General features: G+C 45.3%; 1 protein-coding gene across 6 annotated transcripts in view; it reads right to left on the reverse strand.

Annotated features, from left to right (window-relative positions):
• LOC136514250 (uncharacterized) overlaps nucleotides 1–26,380 on the reverse strand; it is an 83,104-nt gene extending 56,724 nt beyond the window's left edge. For all 6 annotated transcript variants that reach the window (XR_010773588.1, XR_010773587.1, XR_010773589.1 and 3 more), the window contains exons 1-3: nucleotides 26,016–26,380; nucleotides 23,622–23,706; nucleotides 23,437–23,535 (exon numbers count right to left, since the gene is read on the reverse strand). Coding sequence is in view for 2 of the 6 variants with exons in the window: in XM_066508233.1 (XP_066364330.1) it covers nucleotides 23,437–23,535; nucleotides 23,622–23,706; nucleotides 26,016–26,161 (330 nt within the window). In the remaining 4 variants the exon portion in view is untranslated. The remainder of the gene's footprint in view (nucleotides 1–23,436; nucleotides 23,536–23,621; nucleotides 23,707–26,015) is intronic.
• Between the last annotated feature and the right edge of the window lie 470 nt (nucleotides 26,381–26,850).

A 26,850-nucleotide genomic window follows, 5' to 3' on the forward strand; every position in this document is an offset into this window, starting at 1 on the left:
ACTAAGTGTCCCCTGAGAGGAAGTATGCATGGCCAAAAATCAAACATGACCTAATACCAGTGTTCAACAAGGAACTCTTCCATGCTCATCTGGGCGTGCCTCTTCACTGGGCTGAGGAGACGTAGGTACATAAGGTGTTAGTGGGGTGGGAGCACATCAGACTTAGGCTTTGGGTTGTTTGATGGGCCTTTCTATGTGTTTATATGCTAAAGCCTAGGCTCACCTAGGTGCGCCTAGGATCTAAATAGGCATTTCTCTTCTCATTCGAACAATGCGCACCTTGTCCTTTTTGGTGGGCGAGTGTGTTCGTCTCTTGATGCTAAAGGTAAGAATACTACCAAATGTAACAATGACATTTGTGAAGTGTCTCAACTAGAGCATCCACATTTAGCGTCAAATAGAGGAACACACTTGCATACAGAAAAGAGTAGGCGAGAGTGGGGAAGAGACTATTAAAATATGATATCATGTAGAGTGAATTAAAATATAGTTTTTACAAATTGACTAGTTGGACTAAGTGTCCGTTGAGAGGAAGTATGCATGACCAAAAATTAAACGTGTCCTAGTACCAGTGTTCAACAAGGCACTCTTTCATGCTCATCTGGGTGTTCCTCTACATTAGGCGGAGTTGTACTGCCATGCTTGGGATAGGCGGTACTCTATGCGATGCCAGCCCGATAGCGATAGAAGGCGCGCAAATCCACCTAAGGCACGGATGCATGGGGGTGACTATGAAATTGGCTATGGTGGTGGAGGAAGGTACATTGGGCGGAGGTTGCCAGTGGGGTGGTGGAGCGTTGGGTAGAGTCGGGCGGTGGGGAGAGAGATACGGGACAGGAACCAACGCTAGTGGCAGTCGAGACGGGATAGAGATGTAGTAGAGCACAGAGGAGACCTAGGTATATAAGGTGTTAGTGGGGTGGGAGCACATCAGACTTAGGCTTTGGGCTATTTGATGGGCCTTTCTATGTGTTTATATGCTAAAGCCTTGGCTCGCCTAGGTGCGCCTAGGATCTAAATAGGTGGTTCTCTTCTCATTCGAACACTGAACACCTTGTCCTTTTTGGTGGGCGAGTGTGTTCGTCTCTTGACGCTAAAGGTAAGAATACTACCAAATGTAACAACGACATTTGTGAAGTGTTTCAACTAGAGCATCCACCTTTAGCGTCAAATAGAGGAACACACTTGCATACGGAAAAGAGTAGGCGAGAGTGGGGGAGAGAGTATTAAAATATGATATCATGTAGAGTGAACTAAAATATACTTTTTACAAATTGATTAGCACGACAAAGTGTCCCTTGAGAGGAATTATGCATGGCTAAAAATCAAACGTGCCCCAGTACTAGTGTTCAAAAAGGCACTCTTCTATGCATGTCAGGGTGTGCCTCTACGCTGGGCGAAGGGGTACCCCCTAGCGGGGGATAGGCGGTAGCCTATGCGATGCTCGCCCATCAGCAATAGATTGCGCGAAAATGCACCTAAGGCACGGATGCATAGGTTGACTGACATTAGCGGTGGTGGCAGAGGAATGAACAATGGGCGGAGGTGACTGGTTGGGTGGTGGAGCGTCGAGCAGAGTCGGGCGGTGGGCGCTACTAGAGGAGATTAGAGGGAGAGAGAGAGATACAGGACAGGAATCGGCGGCAGCGGCAATCAAGACAGGATAGACATCTAGTAGAGCATAGAGGAGACCTAGGGATAGAAGGTGTGAGTAGGGTGGGAGCACTTTAGACTTGGGCTTTGGGTTGTTTGATGGGCTTTTTTCTTCGATGTTGTCCAATTGTGTGTGTATATGCTAACGCCTAGGCTCTCCTAGGTGCACCTAGGTTCTAAATAGGTGGTTCTCTTCTCCTTCGAACACTACACATCTTGTCCTTTTCGATGGGCGAGTGTGTTCGTCTCTTGACGCTAAAGGTAAGAACACTACCAAATGTAACAACAACATTTGTGAAGTGTTTCAACCGGAGCATCCACCTTTAGCATCAAATAGCATAACACACTTGCATACACAAAAGAGTAGGCAAGAGTGGGGGAGAGAGAGGATTAAAATAGGATATTATGAAGAGTGAACTAAAATATACTTTTTACAAATTCACTAGTTGGACTAAGTGTCCCCTGAGAGGAAGTATGCATGGCCAAAAATCAAACATGACCTAATACCAGTGTTCAACAAGGAACTCTTCCATGCTCATCTGGGCGTGCCTCTTCACTGGGCTAAGGAGACATAGGTACATAAGGTGTTAGTGGGGTGGGAGCACATCAGACTTAGGCTTTGGGTTGTTTGATGGGCCTTTCTATGTGTTTATATGCTAAAGCCTAGGCTCACCTAGGTGCGCCTAGGATCTAAATAGGCGGTTCTCTTCTCATTCGAACAATGCACACCTTGTCCTTTTTGGTGGGCGAGTGTGTTTGTCTCTTGACGCTAAGGTAAGAATACTACCAAATGTAACAATGACATTTGTGAAGTGTTTCAACTGGCGCATCCACATTTAGCATCAAATAGAGGAACACACTTGCATACAGAAAAGAGTAGGCGAGAGTGGGGAAGAGACTATTAAAATATGATATCATGTAGAGTGAATTAAAATATAGTTTTTACAAATTGACTAGTTGGACTAAGTGTCCCTTGAGAGGAAGTATGCATGACCAAAAACTAAACGTGTCCTAGTACCAGTGTTCAAAAAGGCGCTCTTTCATGCTCCTCTGTGTGTTCCTCTACATTAGGCGGAGTTGTACTGCCATGCTTGGGATAGGCGGTACCCTATGCGATGCCAGCCCGATAGCGATAGAAGGCGCGCAAATCCACCTAAGGCACGGACGCATGGGGGTGACTATGAAATTGGCTATGGTGGCGGAGGAACGAACATTGGGCGAAGGTTGCCAGTGGGGTGGTGGAGCGTTGGGTAGAGTCGGGTGGTGGGGAGAGAGATATGGGACAGGAACCAACGCTAGTGGCGGTCGAGACAGGATAGAGATGTAGTAGAGCACAGAGGAGACCTAGGTATATAAGGTGTTAGTGGGGTGGGAGCACATCAGACTTAGGCTTTGGGCTATTTGATGGGCCTTTCTATGTGTTTATATGCTAAAGCCTAGGCTCGCCTAGGTGCGCCTAGGATCTAAATAGGTGGTTCTCTTCTCATTCGAACACTGAACACCTTGTCCTTTTCGGTGGGCGTGGTTCTCTTCTCATTCAAACACTGAACACCTTGTCCTTTTCGATGGGCGAGTGTGTTCGTCTCTTGACGCTAAAGGTAAGAATACTACCAAATGTAACAACGACATTTGTGAAGTGTTTCAACTAGAGCATCCACCTTTAGCGTCAAATAGAGGAACACACTTGCATACGGAAAAGAGTAGGCGAGAGTGGGGGAGAGAGTATTAAAATATGATATCATGTAGAGTAAACTAAAATATACTTTTTACAAATTGATTAGCAGGACAAAGTGTCCCTTGAGAGGAATTATGCATGGCTAAAAATCAAACGTGCCCCAGTACTAGTGTTCAAAAAGGCACACTTCTGTGCATGTTAGGGCATGCCTCTACACTGGGCGAAGGGGTACCCCCTAGCAGGGGGATAGGTGGTACCCTATGCGATGCTCGCCCGTCAGCAATAGATTGCGCACAAATGCACCTAAGGCATGGATGCATAGGTTGACTGACATTAGCAGTGGTGGCGGAGGAATGAACAATGGGCGGAGGTGACTGGTTGGGTGGTGGAGCGTCGAGTAGAGTCGGGCGGTGGGCGCTACTAGAGGAGATTAGAGGGAGAGAGAGAGAGATATAGGACTGGAACCAGTGGCGATGGCAATCGAGACAGGATAGACATCTAGTAGAGCATAGAGGAGACCTAGGGATAGAAGGTGTGAGTGGGGTGGGAGCACTTCAGACTTGGGCTTTGGGTTGTTTGATGGGCCTTTTTCTTCGATGTTGTCAAATTGTGTGTGTATATGCTAACGCCTAGGCTCTCCTAGGTGCGCCTAGGTTCTAAATAGGTGGTTCTCTTCTCCTTCGAACACTACACTTGTTGTCCTTTTTGATGGGCGAGTGTGTTCGTCTCTTGACGCTAAAGGTAAGAACACTACCAAATGTAACAACGACATTTGTGAAGTGTTTCAACCGGTGCATCCACCTTTAGCATCAAATAGCGGAACACACTTGCATACAGAAAAGAGTAGGCGAGAGTGGGGGAGAGAGAGAATTAAAATATGATATTATGAAGAGTGAACTAAAATATACTTTTTACAAATTCACTAGTTGGACTAAGTGTCCCCTGAGAGGAAGTATGCATGGCCAAAAATCAAACGTGGCCTAGTACTAGTGTTCAACAAGGAACTCTTCCATGCTCATCTGGGCGTGCCTCTTCACTGGGCTGAGGAGACATAGGTACATAAGGTCTTAGTGGGGTGGGAGCACATCAGACTTAGGCTTTGGGTTGTTCGATGGGCCTTTGTATGTGTGTATATGCTAAAGCCTAGTGTCACCTAGGTGCGCCCAGTATCTAAATTGGTGGTTCTCTTCTCATTCGAACACTGCACACCTTGTCCTTTTCGGTGGGCGAGTGTGTTCGTCTCTTGACGCTAAAGGTAAGAATATTACCAAATGTAACAACGACATTTGTGAAGTGTTTCAACTAGAGCATCCACCTTTAGCGTCAAATAGAGGAACACACTTGCATATGGAAAAGAGTAGGCGAGAGTGGGGGAGAGAGTATTAAAATATGATATCATGTAGAGTAAACTAAAATATACTTTTTTACAAATTGATTAGCAGGACAAAGTGTCCCTTGAGAGGAATTATGCATGGCTAAAAATCAAACGTGCCCCAGTACTAGTGTTCAAAAAGGCGCACTTCCGTGCATGTTAGGGCGTGCCTCTACGCTGGGCGAAGGGGTACCCCCTAGCGGGGGATAGGTGGTACCCTATGCGATGCTCGCCCGTCAGCAATAGATTGCGCGCAAATGCACCTAAGGCACGGATGCATAGGTTGACTGACATTAGCGGTGGTGGCGGAGGAATGAACAATGGGCGGAGGTGACTGGTTGGGTGGTGGAGCGTCGAGTAGAGTCGGGCGGTGGGCGCTACTAGAGGAGATTAGAGGGAGAGAGAGATATATAGGACTGGAACCAACGGCGATGGCAATCGAGACAGGATAGACATCTAGTAGAGCATAGAGGAGACCTAGGGATAGAAGGTGTGAGTGGGGTGGGAGCACTTCAGACTTGGGCTTTGGGTTGTTTGATGGGCCTTTTTCTTTGGTGTTGTCCAATTGTGTGTGTATATGCTAACGCCTAGGCTCTCCTAGGTGCGCCTAGGTTCTAAATAGGTGGTTCTCTTCTCCTTCGAACACTACACATCTTGTCCTTTTCGATGGGCGAGTGTGTTCGTCTCTTGACGCTAAAGGTAAGAACACTACCAAATGTAACAACGACATTTGTGAAGTGTTTCAACCGGAGCATCCACCTTTAGCATCAAATAGCGAACACACTTGCATACAGAAAAGAGTAGGCGAGAGTGGGGGAGAGAGAGGATTAAAATATGATATTATGAAGAGTGAACTAAAATATACTTTTTACAAATTCACTAGTTGGACTAAGTGTCCCCTGAGAGGAAGTATGCATGGCCAAAAATCAAACGTGACCTAGTACTAGTGTTCAACAAGGAACTCTTCCATGCTCATCTAGGCGTGCCTCTTCACTGGGCTGAGGAGACATAGGTACATAAGGTCTTAGTGGGGTGGGAGCACATCAGACTTAGGCTTTGGGTTGTTCGATGGGCCTTTGTATGTGTGTATATGCTAAAGCCTAGTGTCACCTAGGTGCGCCCAGTATCTAAATTGGTGGTTCTCTTCTCATTCGAACACTGCACACCTTGTCCTTTTCGGTGGGCGAGTGTGTTCGTCTCTTGACGCTAAAGGTAAGAATACTACTAAATGTAACAATGACATTTGTGAAGTGTTTCAACTAGAGCATCCACCTTTAGCGTCAAATAGAGGAACACACTTGCATACGGAAAAGAGTAGGCGAGAGTGGGGTGAGAGAGGATTAAAATAGGATATTATGAAGAGTGAATTTTAGAAATTGACTAGTTGGGCTATGTGTCCCTTAGTATGCATGGCCAAAAATCAAACGTGTCCTAGTACTAGTGTTCAACAAGGCGCTCTTTCGTGCTCGTCTGGGTGTGCCTCTACGCTAGGCGAAGGGGTACTGCCTAGCTTGGGATAGGTGGTACCCTATGCGATGCCAGCCCATCGGTGGTAGAGGGCACACAAATCCACCTAAGACACGGACGCAAGGGGGTGACTGACGTTGGCGGTGGTGGCAAAGGAAGGTACATTGGGGAGGAGCGTCAGGCAGGGTCGGCGGTGGGGAAAAAGATAGAGGATAGGAACTAGCGGCGACAGCGGTCGCGATGGGATAGAGATCTAGTAGATCACATAGGAAACCTAGGTATATAAGGTGTTAGTGGGGTGGGAGCACATTAGCCTTGGGCTTTGGGTTGTTCGATAGGACTTTGTATGTGTTTATATGCTAAAGCCTAGGCTCACCTAGGTGCGTTTGGGATCTAAATAGGTGGTTCTCTTCTCATTCAAACACTGCACACCTTGTCCTTTTCGCTGGGCGAGTGTGTTCGTCTCTTGGCGCTAAAGGTAAGAATATTACGAAATGTAACAATGACATTTGTGAAGTGTTTCAACTGGAGCATCCACGTTTAGTGCTAAATAGAGGAACACACTTGCATATGGAAAGGAGTAGACGAGAGTGGGGAGAGAGGACTAAAATATGATATTATGAAGAGTGAACTAAAATATACTTTTTACAAATTGACTAGTTGGACTAAGTGTCCCTTGAGAGGAAGTATGCATGGCCAAAAATCAAACGTGTCCCAGTACCAGGGTTCAACAATGTGCTCTTCCGTGCTTGTCTAGGTGTGCTTCTGTGCTAGGCGGAGGGGTACCACCTAGTTTGGGATAGGCGGTACCCTATGTGATGCTAGCCTGATGGCAATAGAAGGCGCGCAAACCCACCTAAGGCACAGACGCATGGGGCTGACTATGACGTTGGCGGCAGTGGTGGAGGAAGGTACATTGGGCGGACGTTGCTGGTGGGGTGGAGGTGCGTCGGGCAGAGTCGGGCTACGGGGAGAGAGATACGGGAGAGGAACCAGCAGCGACAGCAATCAAGATGGGATAGAGATCTAGTAGAGCACAGATGAGACCTAGGTATATAAGGTGTTAGTGGGGTGGGAGCACTTCAGACTTGGGCTTGGGTTGTTTGATGGGCCTTTATATGTGTTTATATGCTAAAGCCTAGGATCGCCTAGGTGCGCCTATGATCTAAATAGGTGGTTCTCTTCTCAGTCGAACACTGCACACCTTGTCGTTTTTAGTGGGCGAGTGTGTTCGTCTCTTGACACTAAAGGTAAGAATACTACCAAATGTAACAACAACATTTGTGAAGTGTTTCAACTAGAGCATCCACCTTTAGCGTCAAATAGAGGAACTCACTTGCATATGGAAAAGAGTAGGCAAGAGTGAGGGAGAGAGAGGATTAAAATATGATATTATGAAGAGTGAATTAAAATATACTTTTTACAAATTGACTAGTTGGACTAAGTGTCCCTTGAGAGGAAATATGCATGACCAAAAATTAAACGTGTCTCAGTACCAGTGTTCAACAAGGCACTCTTCCATGCTCGTCTAAGCATTCCTCTACGTTAGGCAGAGTAGTACCGCCTAGCTTGGGACAGGCGGTACCCTATGCATTGCCAGCCCGATAGCGATAGAAGGCGCGCAAATCCACCTAAGGCATGGACGCATGGGGGTGACTATGACATTGGATGTGGTGGTAGAGGAAGGTACATTGGGCGGAGGTTGCCGGTGGGGTGGTGGAGCGTTGGGCAGAGTCGGGCGGTGGGGAGAGAGATACGGGACAGGAACCATCGCTAGTGGCGGTCGAGACGGGATAGAGATGTAGTAGAGCACAGAGGAGACCTAGGTATATAAGGTGTTAGTGGGTTGGGAGCACATCAGATTTAGGCTTTGGGTTGTTTGATGGGCCTTTCTATGTGTTTATATGCTAAAGCCTAGGCTCGCCTAGGTGCACCTAAGATCTAAATAGGTGGTTCTCTTCTCATTCGAACACTGAACCTTGTCCTTTTCGATGGGTGAGTGTGTTCGTCTCTTGACGCTAAAGGTAAGAATACTACCAAATGTAACAACGACATTTGTGAAGTGTTTCAACTAGAGCATCCACCTTTAGCGTCAAATAGAGGAACACACTTGCATACGGAAAAGACTAGGCGAGAGTAGGGGAGAGAGTATTAGAATATGATATCATGTAGAGTGAACTAAAATATACTTTTTACAAATTGATTAGCAGGACAAAGTGTCCCTTGAGAGGAATTATGCATGGCTAAAAATCAAACGTGCCCTAGTACTAGTGTTAAAAAAGGCGCTCTTCTGTGCTCGTCTAGGCATGCCTCTACGTTGGGCGAAAGGGTACCCCCTATCAGGGGATAGGCGGTACCCTATGCAATGCTCGCCCATCAGCGATAGATTGCGCGCAAATGCACCTAAGGCACAGATGCATGGGGTGACTATGATGTTTGCGGCGGTGGCAGAGGAATGAACATTGGGCGAAAGTGGCTGGTTGGGATGGAGGGGCGTCGAGCAGAGTCAGGCAGTGGGTGCTACTAGAGGAGGTTAGAGGGAGAGAGAGAGATGGGATAGGAACCAGTGGCGGCAGTGGTCGAGACAGGATAGAGATCTAGTAGAGCACAGAGGAGACCTAGGGATAGAAGGTGTGAGTGGGGTGGGAGCACATCAGACTTGGGCTTTGTGTTGTTTTATGGGACTTTTTCTTCAATGAGGTCCAATCGTCTCCTATTTTCCTTTTCTTTTTTAAACATTTTCTATGTATATGCTAATGCCTAGGCTCTCCTAGGTGCGCCTAGGTTCTAAATAGGTGGTTCTCTTCTCCTTCCAACACTACACATCTTGTCCTTTTCGATGGGCGATTGTGTTCATCTCTTAACGCTAAAGGTAAGAACACTACCAAATGTGACAATGACATTTTGTGAAGTCTTTCAACAGGAGCATCCACCTTTAGTGTCAAATAGATGAATGCACTTGCATACGAAAAAGAGTAGGCGAGAGTGGGGGGAGAGAGTGGGGAGAGAGAGGGCGGAGAGATAGGATTAAAATATGATATTACAAAGAGTGAACTAAAATATACCTTTTACAAATTCACAAGTTGGACTATGTATCCCTTAAGAGGAAGTATGCATGGCCAAAAATCAAATGTGACCCAGTACTAGTGTGAAATAAGGCGCTCTTCCGTGCTCATCTGTGCGTGCCTCTTCACTAGGCCAAGGGGTACCGCCTAGCAAGGCATAGGTAGTACTCTATGTGATGTCGGCCCATCTACGATAGAAGGCGCGTAAATCCACCTAGGGCGCACGGAAACATGGGGTGACTTTAACGTTGGTGGTGGTGGCGGAGGAAGGGACATTGGGTGAAGGTTGATAGTACGGGTGGAGGAGCGTCGTGTAGAGTCAGGCGGTGGAGAGACAGAGACATACGGGACAGGAACCGGTGGCGGCGGTGGCGGCAGTCAAGACGGGAAAGACATCTAGTAGAGCACAGAGGAGACATAGGTATAAAGGTGTTAGTGGGGTGGGAGCACTTCAGACTTAGGCTTTGGGTTGTTTGATGGGCCTTTGTATGTGTGTATATGCTAAAGCCTAGTGTCGCCTAGGTGCTACTAGTATATAAATAGGTGGTTCTCTTCTCATTCGAACACTAAACACCTTGTCCTTTTCGGTGGGTGAGTGTGTTCATCTCTTGACGCTAAAGGTAAGAATACTACTAAATGTAACAACGACATTTGTGAAGTGTTTCAACTAGAGCATCCACCTTTAGCGTCAAATAGAGGAACACACTTGCATACGGAAAAGAGTAGGCGAGAGTGGAGGAGAGAGGATTAAAATAGGACATTATGAAGAGTGCATTTTAGAAATTGACTAGTTGGACTAAGTGTCCCTTAGTATGCATGGCCAAAAATCAAACGTGTCCTAGTACTAGTGTTCAACAAGGCGCTCTTCCGTGCTCGTCTGGGAGTGCCTCTACGCTAGGCGGAGGGGTACTGCCTAGCTTGGGATTGGTGGTACTCTATGTGATGCCAGCCCATCGGCGGTAGAGGGCACACAAATCCACCTAAGGCACGGACGTATGGGGGTGACTATGATGTTGGCGGTGGTGGCGAAGGAAGGTACATTACAGAGGAGCGTTAGGCATAGTTGGCAGTGGGGAAAGAGATACGGGATAGGAACCGGCGGTAGCGACGGTCGAGATGGGATAGAGATCTAGTAGATCACATAGGAGAACTAGGTATATAAGGTGTTAATGGGGTGGGAGCACATCAGACTTGGGCTTTGGGTTGTTTGATAGGACTTTGTATGTGTTTATATGCTAAAGCCTAGGCTCACCTAGGTGCACCTAGGATCTAAATAGGTGGTTCTCTTCTCATTTGAACACTGCACACCTTGTCCTTTTCGGTGGGCAAGTGTGTTCGTCTCTTAGCGCTAAAGGTAAGAATATTATGAAATGTAACAATGACATTTGTGAAGTGTTTTAACTGGAGCATCCACGTTTAGCGCTAAATAGAGGAACACACTTGCATACGGAAAGGAGTAGACGAGAGTGGGGGAGAGAGAGGACTAAAATATGATATTATGAAGAGTGAACTGAAATATACTTTTTACAAATTGACTAGTTGGACTAAGTGTCCCTTGAGAGGAAGTATGCATGGCCAAAAATCAAACGTGTCACAGTACCAGTGTTCAACAAGGCACTCTTCCGTGCTCGTCTGGGCATGCCTCTGTGCTAGGCAAAGGGGTACCACCTAGCTTGGGATAGGCGGTACCCTATGTGATGCTAGTCCAATGGCAATAGAAGGCGCACAAACCCACCGAAGGCACGGAGCATGGGGGTGACTATGATGTTGGCGGTGGTGGTGGACGAAGGTACATTGGGCGGAGGTTGCTGGTGTAGGAGCGTCGGGCAGAGTCGGGCTACGGTGAGAGAGATACGGGAGGGGAACCAGCAGCGACGGCAGTCGAGATGGGATAGAGATCTAGTAGAGCACATAAGAGACCAAGGTATATAAGGTGTTAGTGGGGTGGGAGCACTTCAGACTTGGGCTTGGGTTGTTTGATGGGCCTTTGTATGTGTTTATATGCTAAAGCCTAGGCTCACCTAGGTACGCGTAGGATCTAAATAGGTTGTTCTCTTATCAGTCGAACACTACACACCTTGTCCTTTTCGATGGGCGAGTGTGTTCGTCTCTTGACGCTAAAGGTAAGAATACTACCAAATGTAACAACGACATTTGTGAAGTGTTTCAACTAGAGCATCCACCTTTAGCGTCAAATAGAGGAACACACTTGCATATGGAAAAGAGTAGGCGAGAGTGAGGGAGAGAGAGGATTAAAATATGATATTATGAAGAGTGAATTAAAATATACTTTTTACAAATTGACTAGTTGGATTAAGTGTCCCATGAGAGGAAGTATGCATGACCAAAAATTAAACGTGTCCCAGTACCAGTGTTCAACAAGGCACTCTTCCATGCTCGTCTAGGCGTTCCTCTGCGTTAGGCGGAGTTGTACCACCTAGCTTGGGATAGGCGGTACCCTATGCGATGCCAGCCCGATAGCGATAGAAGGCGCGCAAATCCACCTAAAGCACGGGTGCATGGGGTTGACTATGACATTGGTTGTGGTGGCGGAGGAAGGTACATTGGGCGGAGGTTGTCGGTGGGGTGGAGGAGCGATGGGCAGAGTCGGGCGGTAGGGAGAGAGATACGGGACAGGAACCAGCGCTAGTGGTGGTCGAGATGGGATAGAGATGTAGTGGAGCATAGAGGATACCTAGGTATATAAGGTGTTAGTGGGGTGGGAGCACATCAGACTTAGGCTTGGGGTTGTTTGATGGGCCTTTCTATGTGTTTATATGCTAAAGCCTAGGCTCGCCTAGGTGCGCCTAGGATCTAAATAGGTGGTTCTCTTCTCATTCGAACACTGCACACCTTGTCCTTTTCGGTGGGCGAGTGTGTTCGTCTCTTGACGCTAAAGGTAAGAATACTACCAAATGTAACATCGACATTTTTGAAGTGTTTCAACTAGAGCATCCACCTTTAGTGTCAAATAGAGGAACACACTTGCATATGGAAAAGAGTAGGCGAGAGTGGGGGAGAGAGAGGATTAAAATATGATATTATGAAGCGTGAACTAAATATACTTTTTACAAATTGATTAACTGGACAAAGTGTCCCCTGAGAGGAAGTATGCATGGCCAAAAATCAAACGTGTCCCAGTACTAGTGTTCAAAAAGGTGCTCTTCTATGCTCATCTGGGTGTGCCTCTACGCTGAGCGGAGGGGTACCGCCTAGTGGGGGATAGGCAGTACCCTATGCGATGCTAGCCCGTCAATGACATATGGCACGCAAATCCACCTAAGGCACGGACGCAGGGGGTGACTATGACATTGGCGGTGGTGGCGGAGGAAAGAACATTAGGTGAAGATGGTTGGTTGGGGTGGAGGAGCATCAAGCAGAGTCAGGCGGTGGGCGCTACTAGAGGAGATTAGAGGGAGAGAGAGATATGGGATAGGAACTGACAGTGGCACTGGTTGAGACAGGATAGAGATCTAGTAGAGCACAGAGGAGACCTAGGGATAGAAGGTGTTAGTGGAGTGAGAGCACTTCATACTTGGGCTTTCGGTTGTTTGATGGGCCTTTTTCTTCAATGAAGTCCAATTGTCTCCTATTTTCCTTTTTTCAAACACTATGTGTGTATATGCTAATGCCTAGGCTCCCCTCGATGCACCTAGGTTCTAAATAGTTGGTTCTCTTCTAATTTGAACACTACACATCTTGTCCTTTTTGGTGGGCGAGTGTGTTCGTCTCTTGATGCTAAAGGAAAGAATACTACCAAATGTAACAACGACATTTGTGAAGTGTTTCAATTGGAGCATCCACCTTTAGCATCAAATAGAGGAACACACTTGCATATGGAAAAGAGTAGGTGAGAATAGGGGAGAGAGGGGGTAGAGAGAGGATTAAAATATGATATTATGAAGAGTGAACTAAAATATACTTTTTACAAATTTAGTAGTTGGACTAAGTGTCACTTGAGAGGAAGTATGCATGGCCAAAAATCAAATGTGTCCCAGTACCAGTGTTCAACAAGGTGCTCTTCCGTGCTCGTATGAGCGTGCCTCTACGCTAGGTGGAGGGGTACCACCTAGCGGGGGATAGGCGATACACTATGCGATTCTAGCCCGTCAGCGATGAAAGGTACGCAAATCCACGTAAGGTGGGGATGCATTGGGGTGATTGTGATGTTGGTGACGATGGTGGACGAAGGTACATTGGGTGGAGGTGGCCGGTGTGGGTGGAGGAGCGTCAGGTAGAGTCGAGCGACGGAGAGAGAGAGAGATTAAGGATAGGAACCGGCAGCGGCGGTCGAGGAACATAGTTGCATATGGAAATGTGTAGGTGCACCTAGGATCTAAATAGGTGGTTCTCTTTTCATTCGAACACTGCACACCTTGTCCTTTTTGGTGGGCGAGTGTGTTCATCTCTTGACGCTAAAGGTAAGAATCCTACCAAATGTAACAATGACATTTGTGAAGTGTTTCAACTAGAGCATCCACCTTTAGCGTCAAATAGAGGAACACACTTGCATATGAAAAAGAGTAGGGCGAGAGTGAGATGAAGAAAAGAGGATTAAAATATGATATTGTGAAGAGTGAATTGAAATATACTTTTTACAAACTCTCTAGTTGCACTGAGTGTCCCTTGAGAAGAAGTTTGCAAGACCATAATTGAAACATGTCCCACTACTTTAATTTCGTTCAATTTTTTCCCATGCTTAATGTGTTTGCTTGTGTTTGTTCCTTTATGATAAAGGTATATGTATTATAATTGTATGCAAATACACTTGGGAAGTCTCATGATCAACGCAGGAACACAAGTGTCAAAATGTTAAAGAAACTTGCACATAGGGAAGAGTAAGTTAGGAAAGGGTTCCCTACTTTACTTTCCCATCAATTTTGCCTTATTCTTAATGTGTTGGGATGTGTTTGTTCTTTAGGTGTTATGTAATGAACACTATTATAGGTTGCAACAACTTTTAGTATGACTTCGCATCAAAATTGTCACGCTAAGCATTAAGTGGGATACAGAGGATGATATGAAGAAAATGATTTTTAAACTAAATAAAGTAGTTTGTTTGTGTTGTAGTTGAACAAGCTAGGTGGCTAACAAAAAATGCTTACTTCAAAACTCTAACAGTGGCGCTCCTTATCATTTTATCTTTGTAAACCTCACCTCATTGTCTACGTGTGAGTGTTTATACATTCTAATATTTTAAGGAAGGAACATTGTTATAGAAAAATACTCATAATGTGTTTATTAAGTCATATATTTTAATATGTAAGAGGAACATAATTGTGCATATAAATGGTTGAGATGGTAGACTGACATGGAGGAAATAACTTTTTAGTTGAAATAACAAGTGTAGGGGGTTCATCTCTCTTTTCTCTTTCTCATCTCTCCTCTCGCTCAATCTCTTGGTTGTGTCGTCAAATGAGTGCCCATTCTTTTCTTCCTCATAATCATGCCCTAGCTTCCCCTCCATGTCTTTGCCTTGCCCTATAGCTAAAGGTGGTAATGGTCTGCAAACCCAACCAAATTTGACCCAAACTAATTGCGTTTGTCCCTCGAACCCACTCTACACCGCTCCATTTATCTCCCCACAAAAACCAATCTACACCAAACTACAAGCATTATTAAGTCCAACCCAACCTAACCCAAGATCTAAAACCACGGTGCCAAACCAATTTAAGACTAGAAGAGCAAATGATAATCTGTTGCTTGTGTTGACCTGCTATGTTATGCATCTCCTGCTCCAAACACTGCTTCCAATCTGCAAAAACTAAAATAAATTCAAATGACCTACTGTTGGCAATGGATCGCAATGGCCACCCTATGCGATTGGGGTCGAGTTAGCTTCTAAAGGGCTCATGAGATGATGAGTTGTTGATGCACTCACACCCAGCCATGTCATCATCAATGGATATGGCAGTGAAATGCTAGTTCAGCGCTTGCTTGTTATCCCTAGTTGTTCCTACTGCTTGGAGCTAGAACGAGAGATGTTGCCCATTGCCTTTTTTGCTATTCGAGCGTGAACTTCTGCACCTTTGACGTGGCAGTCTTGGGCAGTTCGTCTAGCACGAACACCATTGTTCGGGGTGCCATATACTGGGGCATCTGCTCAGCAAAATGCCATGACCTCCTCTGTGCCCACATGCTCTACTATAGCGCCATCCTTGAGCGTGATGAAAGTGCATGGCGTTTCACCCTGGTACTTTGTAGAGCCTCATGGTGGCAGCGCCTTGAGAAGTTGGGAGGAAGGCGAGAGTAGCAATGGGTCTGAGACCCTGATCTCAACACCAAAAAAGCTCAAACCCAACCAAATAAATACATTCTATGTGTTCATCCAAACCAACCCACACCATTTGGCTTGTGAGCACATATTCCAGCAAACCAAATTGGGCCAAAATTAAAACCAAACCATGAAATTTGGGTTTGGCCCAAACCATTAGCAGGTTTACCTATACTAGCAACACTAGCTAGTGTCAGCCCTCATCTACCCCTAGAGGGATAGAGGAGAGGTTGACATTACATGTGGTCCCTACATGTTGGTCCACATCAATGAATAGTCAACATGTGACATTGCCACTTCAGTGCAAGGATCCATTTGGACTCAAACACCCAAAGCTAAGTTTTTTTGTGAATTACACAAGTACAGACACAGATGCTCAACACGCACGCACACTCAACTCTATGAACACACATACGCAAACCCTACCTCTATGAGCACCTACGGAAGACCATGCTAGCACATCTCGAGATTGACGAAGTCACCATAGGCGCCTCGTTGTCGATGGGAACGCCGCCTACCACTAAAAGCATAACGCCGTTAAATCCTAGAATAAATCTAGGAAAATGCGAGCACCCATGCCAAATCGAGGACTTAAACCTGGGTGGGCAAGTTCCACCACAAGATACCTAACCAACTGAGCTAGGCTCAGTTCGCCACCCGGAGCTAAGTTTAGGGACATGAGAATGACACTTCCTAAGTTGGGAACTTGATGGCACCTTAAGACAAGTTTTGGGACCCAAATATGGCATTTCCTTAGGTAGATTATCATAATGACACCATTGCCAAGTCCATTCATGAATTTTATAAAATATTTCTAATGCATGGCTTCAACTTGATAGAAAAACATAATTAGGTGACATGGCATGCTATATAACATGATTAAAAGCATTAGTTTTGGGTACAACTGTCAACTTTGTATAATGTAGAGAATTAACGATATAGGTGTGGCAAATTCTTCTATGGCCCTACTTGCCCCCATCAAATTGCCCTTGGTGGCATACAACTCAACTGTAGCTCACTATTGATCTCACGTTTCCTAATTTACTAAGCACATTGCACAATAGTAAGAGTCTACAAAACATAAAAGAATCCATTACTTCGTTTTGGCGACTGTCCTTCGAATGCCTTGACCTAGACTGGTAGATTATTCCTTAGTTCGTTCTCCTCAGTGCTGTGGTTCACTCTTCCTCAGCTCCACTCACCATGGCACATTACTCTGCACGTGCATTGCAAGGAATGTTTTTGTGGACACCACCGCAAAGGTGACAAATTTCTTTAGTTGCTCACCTATGCATGAGGAAGTGAGACATTCATGGCATATTGTAATGCTTGATCTATTTGTGCATCTCACCCTTAACCATGCTTGACCTGATCACCATGAATACCAAAAGTGGGCATCAATGCCATGCCACCTCTGAAATGTCTAGGGATAAGGCATACCTGACATCGGAGTGCATGTGATAGAGCTCAACAACAATTGTGTCAAGAAAAAGGTGGCATCAGAATGCATTAATCGCAACAGAACAAATTGTTACAACAATGCACGAAGCCATCAAGGATGCATGAGAATGACTAAGCATTGTGCCATAGTAGTCCTAGCTACGTAGTAGATTGGAATGGTCAAAGATAGATCTCAGGCTTGAGGTGCCTACCTTCCTTTATATAGGCAGGAGAGGTAGGGTTACAGAGAGGGTGATTGGGTTAAGAGATTGAGTTCCTAGTTTGTTACACGATACGCACAACAGATTGATCCTAGCTATAGTCTAGATTCACCCTCCTTGGCTTGCCTTGACCTCCACGCTGGTTGATCGCGTTAGCCCTTGTGGGCCTCCTCCTTGACGACTGCTGGGCCGATAGCCTGGTGACGGTCACATATACGGGCGGTGTGGGTACCCCTGGCCCATATATCTAACATATAGACTAGAACTACCAGGACCCCTGGCAGTGCTTACCACATTGGGATCAGACATCTAGGTTGTTGCAACTTTTGAGTGAGAAGGCTTCCCCGCACCTCAACTGTCGCTTGCCACTGGTCATGATCATTGAAGGTGGTGACACTAATGAGCCATGTCTTATATTTTGCCACATAGGGCCTCTGTGACCATCCTTTAGCTCATGGCGACAATCGTTGTATCCTAGTTCACCCTTAGTAGGGAACCCATTTGACCACTTGTTGCCATGTGGCAGTCTCTACAGGATCAATGTTCCATGCATCACTATTGTTCTATGACTATTTGGGGGATATGTCTAACATTGATGGATTAATGGCTACCACCACTTCTAAGCGTCATATTTCCCCATATTTCTTGTCAAGCTACTTGGGAGGCACCCTAGGAGACCTTTGTCCCCTATGTTATGGAGATACACCACTATGGCTCGCACCACAATGTTGATTCTCTTGAGGTTATAGATACTAGAGCAATGCCCCCTCCAATCCTACTCCATACATGGTCCCATATGCATAATTGGGCCCCTAGGTATATCCTTCCCACCTTTCCTTGATGGTAGATAGTCATGCTCTTGGGCCAAATGTATCTAGACTCATCACCTAGTGATGTGTTTTGAATTTCCTCTTTTGGGACTTGGTGGTGTCCCCTGATGAGTTGGAGACCCATAAGGCCTCTAGTTAATATGGTATCCCATCCCTCGATGATGGATGATCACTTCCTAGCAAAGGTTTACAAAAATGGAGCAAGTGCAAAGTCACAAATGTCAAGACCAAACTTGTTGCCAAGGAGGTTCTTCAACATATGGAAATTGCAAGAGGTTTATGACCTCTCCTAAGGGGAAGAGTGGATGAGAAGGAAGCTGAAGCTTCATAGCCTAGGGTTATCTTCTCTTGAGTGCACCATAGCACATCTATGTTCCTGAGTGCTTTACCTTTGTGAGGGTGATGCAAATACATCCTTCTTCCACTCAGTTGTTGATGAGTGCCATCTGTCGTTCTTGGCTAGCATTGTTGTCCTTCAAGAGTTACTCCTAAGATCACTTGCTCAAGGCCATTATAGCCACATCCCTTCTACTAATTCTATATAGACGAGTTCCAAGATATTAGGGCATGTATGCTTCCCATGATAAAGTAGACAGATAGGGAAGCATTAGGGAACTAGAGGGACAAAAGGAAAGCAAACAAGCCAATAAAGCCAATTCTACAATGATTGGGACTCTGAGCTCTCCAAAATCTAGTTTTAGCTAAACTCTATTAACTAATGGATTCACTAAGTGAATTCCTGTCAGATATTGGATCTCCAATCCCCACCCCTGTACATAGAAAACTTCCAAATCCCTATCCTCGTCCTGACCATCGGAAAGGGGATTTTCCTCTAACCATAATCCCCACTTCAATGATGAGGCCATGGAAGATTAGTGATGACAATTGTTAAGGAGTATAGGGCTAAGATGCCTTTAGGGATTCTTGGTTCTCACTATCAAAGTATAAAAGTCAATGGTATTAGTGTAATCCCCCAATCTAGGGTTTCCCTCTTGTATCTCTCATGTACTTTATAAAGTTATCTTGAATGCTAAACCATAAACAGTTGGTCACCCATTGTTTAGCATTTAGGCCATTTAGACGGTGTTTAAACGAGAAGGGCAGGCCTGGTGCAATGGTGAGAGATGTCTCACTGAATCACCAGGTCATGGGTTCGAAGCAGCCTCTCCACAAATTTTGCGGGGGAAAGACTTGTCTCGGTTTATCCCTTCCCCACACCCCACTCATGTGGGAGCCTCCGGCACTGGGTCTGCCCTTTAGACGGTGTTCAAACGGAGTTAAAGGCATAACCGATTTTGTATAGTAAGTAGTAACACTAGAATATACAATTTTTATGTATGCAAAAGTCAAATATGTTAGAAAGTATACATATTGCACATGTAAAAAGTAAGTATTCTATAAATAATTCTTGTTGGAAAAAACTAAATCCTACTCCACCTTCTACGCTTACGATGTTAATTATCTAGATATGGTAGTTGTAATCCTCCTATTTACTAAATGGTAAATTAAATGGCCATTTATCTCATTTAATCACATTTAACTAGATTATGTTTATACCTTTTAGATGGGTATAAATGGTCCAACAATTTAATTCACCATTTAGGGCCTAAATGACATGGGCAACCTTCATTTACCATTCAAATGGACTAAATGACCGTTTAGGTGAATAGAATATATATAGTCGCCATTGGGCCTCAATACAATCATCCAATTCATCCTCCCTTATTCGTAAGATGGTATCATAGGTCTAGGTTTTGTGAACCGGCCACTACCCCCTCCCTACTATGATCCCCCTAAGAGAATCCATCACCACTCCCAAGGGTAGCTTCATAGATCTTTTTCGTCCTGTAGTAGTATCATAGATCCATCTTCAGGACATCCACTCCCGTCGTAGTGGGACTGTCATGGGTTCGATTCCACGACAGCGATTAGTGATCTGAACATGGGTTGATGCATGTGATTTCGGTGGCATAAGCACTTAAGACACAAAGGGTTTATCCTGGTTCAAGCATATAATCCATACAGCTAGCAGTGGTGTTCATCGACTTAGAATGCTTAACCATGTTCTTACCATCGAGAGAGAGAGAGAGGTGGTAGGAGAGCGCTACGTTGGTGATCTAGGGTTTGATCGCTTGATCGGGGATTCGATCCCTTCTACAGGAGCTCATGCCTAGCCTTATATACTGGAGGGCAATGGGAGTACAAGGAAACAGGGCTCTATGTAGTTGTTTGGGTTTTATGTCCTGATCTTAGGTTGGCGGTAGTTCCAGGCGCTGTCCCACATCGATGGAGCCAATAGAACTTAATTGTCCCTGACACCCTTAGCTGGAGTTTAGAGGTGACCGTTAGATCTAGAGTTGTCATTGTGTCGTGCTCGAATCTGTCTTCTCCATGGTGTTTGTTGCGCGCTAAGGAAATAGCCTACATGACAAAGGAGGCCCAGTGAGCCCAGGCGTGTCCTTATAGTGGTCGACCACCCATCCTTGTCGTGTTGCATCATGCCCTAGGCGTGACCTGAAGCTGAGGCTGGCAGACATTGTGCCCCTAGGGCGAGGTGACAAGCGCCCTATGGCTCTGCCTGTGTGTCAAGTTTAGAGCATCTGTTAGATTTTGGTGGAATATTGATCACGTCGATCGGGGTAGGAAGCCTAGCCGAGCAATGTGAGGGCCTCAGTGGCTCTCCTTGGTCGGTTGCTAGCTTCCATGGTCAGGAACCCCACGGGCCCAACCGAGCCCCTAGGTGAGGATGACTTGGTCATAGTATCCACTTGGCTTGTCCTCCGGGCGCTAAGCCTTTCTCCAAAGTGGGCCACTTTAGGTCTGTTGGGTTTCTTTGATGATCCAGAGGCGCACACGATGGGTGTAGCCCTAGAGCCCCTGGCTGATTAGAAGAATCATTTAGGGGGTTAGCTATATTGTCATGGCATTAATCCTAGGGTTTAGGTAACCCCTTGTTTGATATTCAACAGGGTACTCTGCCCTGTCGTAGACGCCCACCCGCGCACTGCCTCGATTTGGTGCCATCTATAGTTGTCATCCACACCGTCTGTGCCATCATCTACGATGTGATCACCGTTGGTCACCCTTCGTAGGCTGCCCAGTCATGGATTCGTCGTTGCATGCTTCTCAACACCTTGTGGTCAACGCACCAATTGTGGTATTCTCTGTCTATGCAGGCGTGCTTGTGGTCAGCGCCTTGTGTTCAACACACCAATCGCATGCTTCTTCATCCATGCAGGCGTGCAGGCCCATTTTGAGTCTTCTCCAAATAGAGGTGGGGCCTTCATCTGTGTGGTGCTGTCACAAGTCATCATCCGCACGCTCTAGCAGCCCGGTCATATGTAGCGTCGCTCTACAGTGACCCAGCGGCCACTCGACTATCTGCATGGCCATCTTCAACCAACTGCTTGCCCATCTGCTGCTCCCGTCAAGCAGAGGCAGCAAGTCTTTTCCTTCGAAAACACAACATACATATCATCCCTTTCTCCTCTAGTGTTTGTTTCTCCTCTATAGTACTTCTACAAGCCTGTGTGAACTAAGATTTGGGTATTTCACTCTCCCTATCATATTGTTCTAATGCTGCAATTCATTCTAGAGGATAATAGTTCCATTTCGGAGTCTGTTTTTGCTAGTGTATTGAAGCCGTATTTCCTAAATTTTGTTGCATATATTGCATCGGACCATTGGTGTCCATCCAAATCCAGTTCTACACTCCTACAATTTGTCAAAGCTATGCATGTTGGCAAATTTGTTATCAAACCAACATTTTTTTCTTCTTATTTGGTTAGTTGAATCATGTTGATTTTGCTAATCATCATCATCATTGATGTGACTCTACCCTCTTGATCTCTTTCATAGCCATTTTGCTACATATCATGATCAATGGTCATTTATTTGTCATCATCACCATACTATCCTAATGGTGTCATCATGCAACAATAATCGATCTCTCTATTTTTCGTTTGGCTTGATTTGACACATCTCTATATTCTCATTGAGTTCAAAGTCTCCAAAGAGAGGTTCAAAGTTGAAGTACTAATTGTGAAGACTTGAGGTATTTGCCGAAGTATGGGTTGTGAAGGCAGTTTCATCTTGTGGAGTTTATCGACATTGTTCAAAAGTTCCACGCTTCGTTGACATCTTCCTTTTTGGACATTGGATGTATTAGTGTCCTTTTTTAGACTATTGCATAGTAATAACTCTCTAAATGCAATGGCATTGCATTCACATTGCATTTGTGATGAGGTGTTGAAGTATAATAGTCAAGAGTATTAGTGTAATCTCCAAGTCTAGGGTTTTCCTCTTGTATCTCTCATGTACTCTATATATAGTCACCATTGGGCCTCAATACAATCACCCAATTCAGTCTCCCGTATTCGTAACACTTGCTTCTCTCGTACCTATCAAACCTCATGGATGCATGGTGCGAAGCCATAGTGTGTACAACTCCCAATATAGAGCTTTAGTACCCACCGTCCACCATTCATCGTTGATGGGCGTTACCATTAGAGGTCAAGGTTACTGCATCAACCGTAGTGGAAGTGCATGTAACAAACTTGAGCACATGCCGATGGCTTGTAGGCCACCAAAGATGTAGCATCCTTTAGCCTCAAAGGATGAGAAGGTGGAACGAAGAAGAGACAAATTTGTGAATGCTACCATACAAACTAATGGGTATAAGACGAGAGGGGCCTATGAGACCTCATAAGTCCATGCTTGTGCGGTGTATGTTGTTTGCTCACATGTTGGCATTGGACTACTAGCGGCTAGTGGAGTAGTAGTTTGAATAGGGTGTGGCAATCGGGGTTTACCTGTGATGGGGCAAAAGACCGAACATTACTTGATGGGCCTCGGCTCCACACCATTTTCAATTAGGTAATATATGCAAATTGGCCTACATATCATATAAACAAGGCCCACAAGGAAAATGGGGATGGTACTGCTCCATCGATGAGGATAGATTTCCCTATTTGTGTCCCTGCGGGAATAAAACTCCCCCTCCCTATCCTCTAATAGGTGAATTCCCCGTAGGAAAATAGGAATCGGTCCATTGTCATCTCTAGTCCTACATATCCCACTTGTCTTCCTATAGTCCCTCAAAGTTGTGTTGGAGCTAGTTTCTAATGACAGCTATGATTTGCACTTTACTGTGTCAAATTTAGACAGATACAGTAGAACTGAGTAATCAAACAATTTTAGTAATAACTTTGTGGCGATGGCTCTAAGAAAGATTGCTCAATGTTCGAAGTATCTTATTATCGAAAGATAAGAAACTACAATGAAAACAAAAGTTATGTTTTACAAGTTAATCTTATAGCCTAGTTATATTTTTAAAACAAAAGGTTCTACTAATGTAGATTTTTTAGCATCACATGATTGTGCCCATTAATAGCAAAATATGTTTTCTTCAAGAAACTTGTATCAGGATTCGGGACTCACAGTATTCTGTCGCAAGGAATCATTCTGGTCTCTGGACACATGGTTTGAAGTTAACCACTTCTCCTCATTCCATGAGAACCATATTAGTACTGATCCATCCTGAGGAATTGACATATATGTATAACATGAGAGAAGATGCCAGACTAAAAAATATGTGACGAGGAAAATGAGAATAGAGCTCACACCGTCGAGTCCAAGAACACAAATTTTTGGCTTCCTTCTATGCCCAAATTCCAATAGGTATGCCCCTTTCTTGAGAACAATGATAACCTATAGAAATACCATGTAACGGTGAAGATTTCATCTAGCAACAGTGGAATGTAAAGGTGCAAATTCATGGAATAAAGAATGTGTTTTGAGTAATATGATCACCCATATTTTCATATACCCTGGCTTTGTAGCTTGAACTCAAGTTATAAAGTGGGAAAAATAACAACATGCTCTCTAGATAGCACCGCAAAAAAAAAAAAGATTAGTGAAGACCTCTTTTCACACGAGGTTACCGATTTCTCAGAAGTTCCGGTGAAAATTCTCCTATTGCTTGTCCAGACAAATTTTGCAATAGAATATTCAGAACATTATGGTTTTTGGAGCTGAAAAAATTTAGTGTAAATACTACACAAGACGTTGGAATTATGAAGACGTTGGTTCTTTGACTTTATTAGAAGAGTCTCTGATCTTTCATTAGCATAAATTTTGGACAAAAATCTACATTAGTACTACGGACAAGATTACTTCTGAAGTTGTGGTAGGAAAACAAAACAAACAAACAACAACATGATAGAATATGCAAGTAGTGTTTTCTAGTAACCATTACTCAACGTGATACTGCTAAAGCATAACACCCAGGGGCTGAGCAATAACTGGTGCAGGGGGATGTAGCACCGGTTTTGCATCTAGATCCGTTAGTACTAATCAATCCCACCACGCCAGTTCCGTTGTTGGAGCAGTCGCGATTCATCAGCGACTTGATGCATCGCTAGCTATTGAGTAGATCGATAGATTGGACACACGTAAATGTTGTTGCTTCCGCTCCTCTTCCTTTCTTACTCCAGATTCCTCTGTTGTTTCTTTTCCTAATTTTCTCTACCATATTTAGGATAAGTGCTTATATAAAGTTAGTTCCTTTTTAAAAAAGACTAAGGATAATTAAAACTCAGGCTACACTTTTTCATATGCTGCTGAAAACCAGTACACCATATGATTTATTTAGAGGCTCAGCACTCAGCGTTTTGGGCTCTCACAGCACCGGATTTTTTTCATAGTTTCTTCCTCCTCTCGACGCGCCGCTGCAGCCCACCGCCCTACCATCTGCGGCGACCTCCGTCTTCTCCTTCCCCCTCTCGCCGCCGCAATGGCCATGGGTGCCTCTATCTTGACCTGGTCCATCTGCCTCCTAAGCCGCCAGAACCATAACCGCTGCCCTCCCGCCGTCCCCATCGCTGGCTGGCCGGCCTACCTCTCTCGATCGAGCCCCTTCTAGGCCCGTTAGATTTGGAGAAAAAGAGAGGGAGAGGAAGAGAAGAGAAAATTTATAGCATTCCTCTTTATTTATAGGACGAGAAAAAAAATATGAATAGCAATTTCAGAGATAAATTATAGAAACCCGTTACAACGCAGGTCGCACGGTCAAAGATCTATATCAGTAAGAGAAAGATAGGGCCCAAATTTAAAATATAATCAATTCAGCACCAACTGTGTAGTCTAGCACCCCTTTGTAGCTTTTCGCCTCCGCCCGCTGTAACACCCCTTGGACAAACAGGAAGTAAATTTTACGAGTACCTCAGGGTAGGCTGGTAGGGCGTGTTTAAATTGTAAGCTCCCTTTGGCTAGCTCAACTATGGCCAAGGAGCCGGTCCAAGAAATGTTCACAGATATGTTGCCAACCGACACAGGTCCTTTTTTTGTTCTACCAAGTACAGTACCAAATAGCAGCCTTTGCTCGGCAAGGCCAGAATCATTCTTGCTTAGGATATACTACTAATACAACCCACTGTTGGCCAGTCCTCTGAAAGCAGCTTTCACCCTACACACAGCCAGTGTTTGACAACACCAGACCAGTGATTCGACGATGCGGACCAGACTACAGAGGAAAGCATTTGGTACTAAAGAATCTGATGCCCCTTTCACTTAAACTTATTAGCCGTACCGTCTCAGCAAAATAATAGTGTTTTTCTCTCGTAACGTATCAGCATCAGCGTCGGCCGGTCAGCCGAATAGGGCCTGATACTACTTCAGTCTCTCCGCGGAAAACAGAGCCAAGAAGCTACCAAATCCATGCCCATGCCAACAGATTATACAGTTCAACTGTTGTATCTCTAATTGCTGGGAACTAACAGAAGCCCTGATCGACACCACTAGCTAGAGCAGAGTGGACGAACATAAGCCCAACCACGACTACTAGAGCAGAATTCAGCGCCATAAAAAAACGAAAGGAACACGTTGTCAAGAGCATCCATCGATTTCGCGGCCCCCAAAGAGCTAAGGCAAGAAAATCGAACATAGGCGGTAGACCGTGCCAGGAAGAATTCTAACAGTATTTCGACGAGGCAAATAGGAGCGGGGATCCGGACGCAAACCTGATCGACGTCGCTCTCCACGGAACCGGCAAGGCCGACATGGATCCCGCGATGCGTTCAGCATCTCCACGGCGGCAGCCTTCCTCAACCCCACCACAAGAACCAACGGCCGACCCCGACAGTTGCCACTGCCCCCCGCCACCCATGTCACGCCCATGTCGACGCTCGTCGCGGAATCGGCGACGGCGAGAAGGCTAGGACATGGATCAGGATTCGGGAGCGCGGGATCCTAGCTCGAAGAAAAGAGGAGAGAGGTTTGGCGAGGCTTGAGAGTGCTACACACAAGGAGGAGCAGGGGAGGGGAGGCCAGACGCTTTCTATCTCGTGGCCTTTTTGGCTGTTGCGGGAGTTTGTTGCTGCCTGCGTGCGTGGTGTGACTTTGTGCACTGCAGCACTTGTGGGGCTGTCTGCGGAAGAGCCGTTGATGGCAAGGCAAGCCTCTTTTCTACTTATCCATCTGATGATGTGGGCTGTGGTGGGCTGCGGCACCACGAGGAGAGATGGAGCAGTATCACTAAATCTTCACGAGAGATCTTTTAGATAGATATAAAATCAGGCCTCTATATACACATGAGATACATATATATAGCCAAAAGATACACGAGTTCTTTGACTCAAAGCCTTATACCCGAAGGAACCAAAAAACAAGAACGAGAGCTTAACAAGGACTAGAAAAACTAGCTGCCAAATTTCTTCTTCGTCGTGCTTTCAACTTGTTTTGTCTTCACGAGGGATGGTGCCAAAGTACGTTGGTTAAGAGCAAGACAGCATGTTTAACAACCCCGAGCCGTTCATTTAATCAGGTTGCCGAAACAAGCCCTAAGCATTTTGGAAG

Source organism: Miscanthus floridulus, chromosome 16 (genome assembly GCF_019320115.1).
Source record: "Miscanthus floridulus cultivar M001 chromosome 16, ASM1932011v1, whole genome shotgun sequence".
Classification (NCBI taxonomy): Eukaryota; Viridiplantae; Streptophyta; class Magnoliopsida; order Poales; family Poaceae; genus Miscanthus; species Miscanthus floridulus.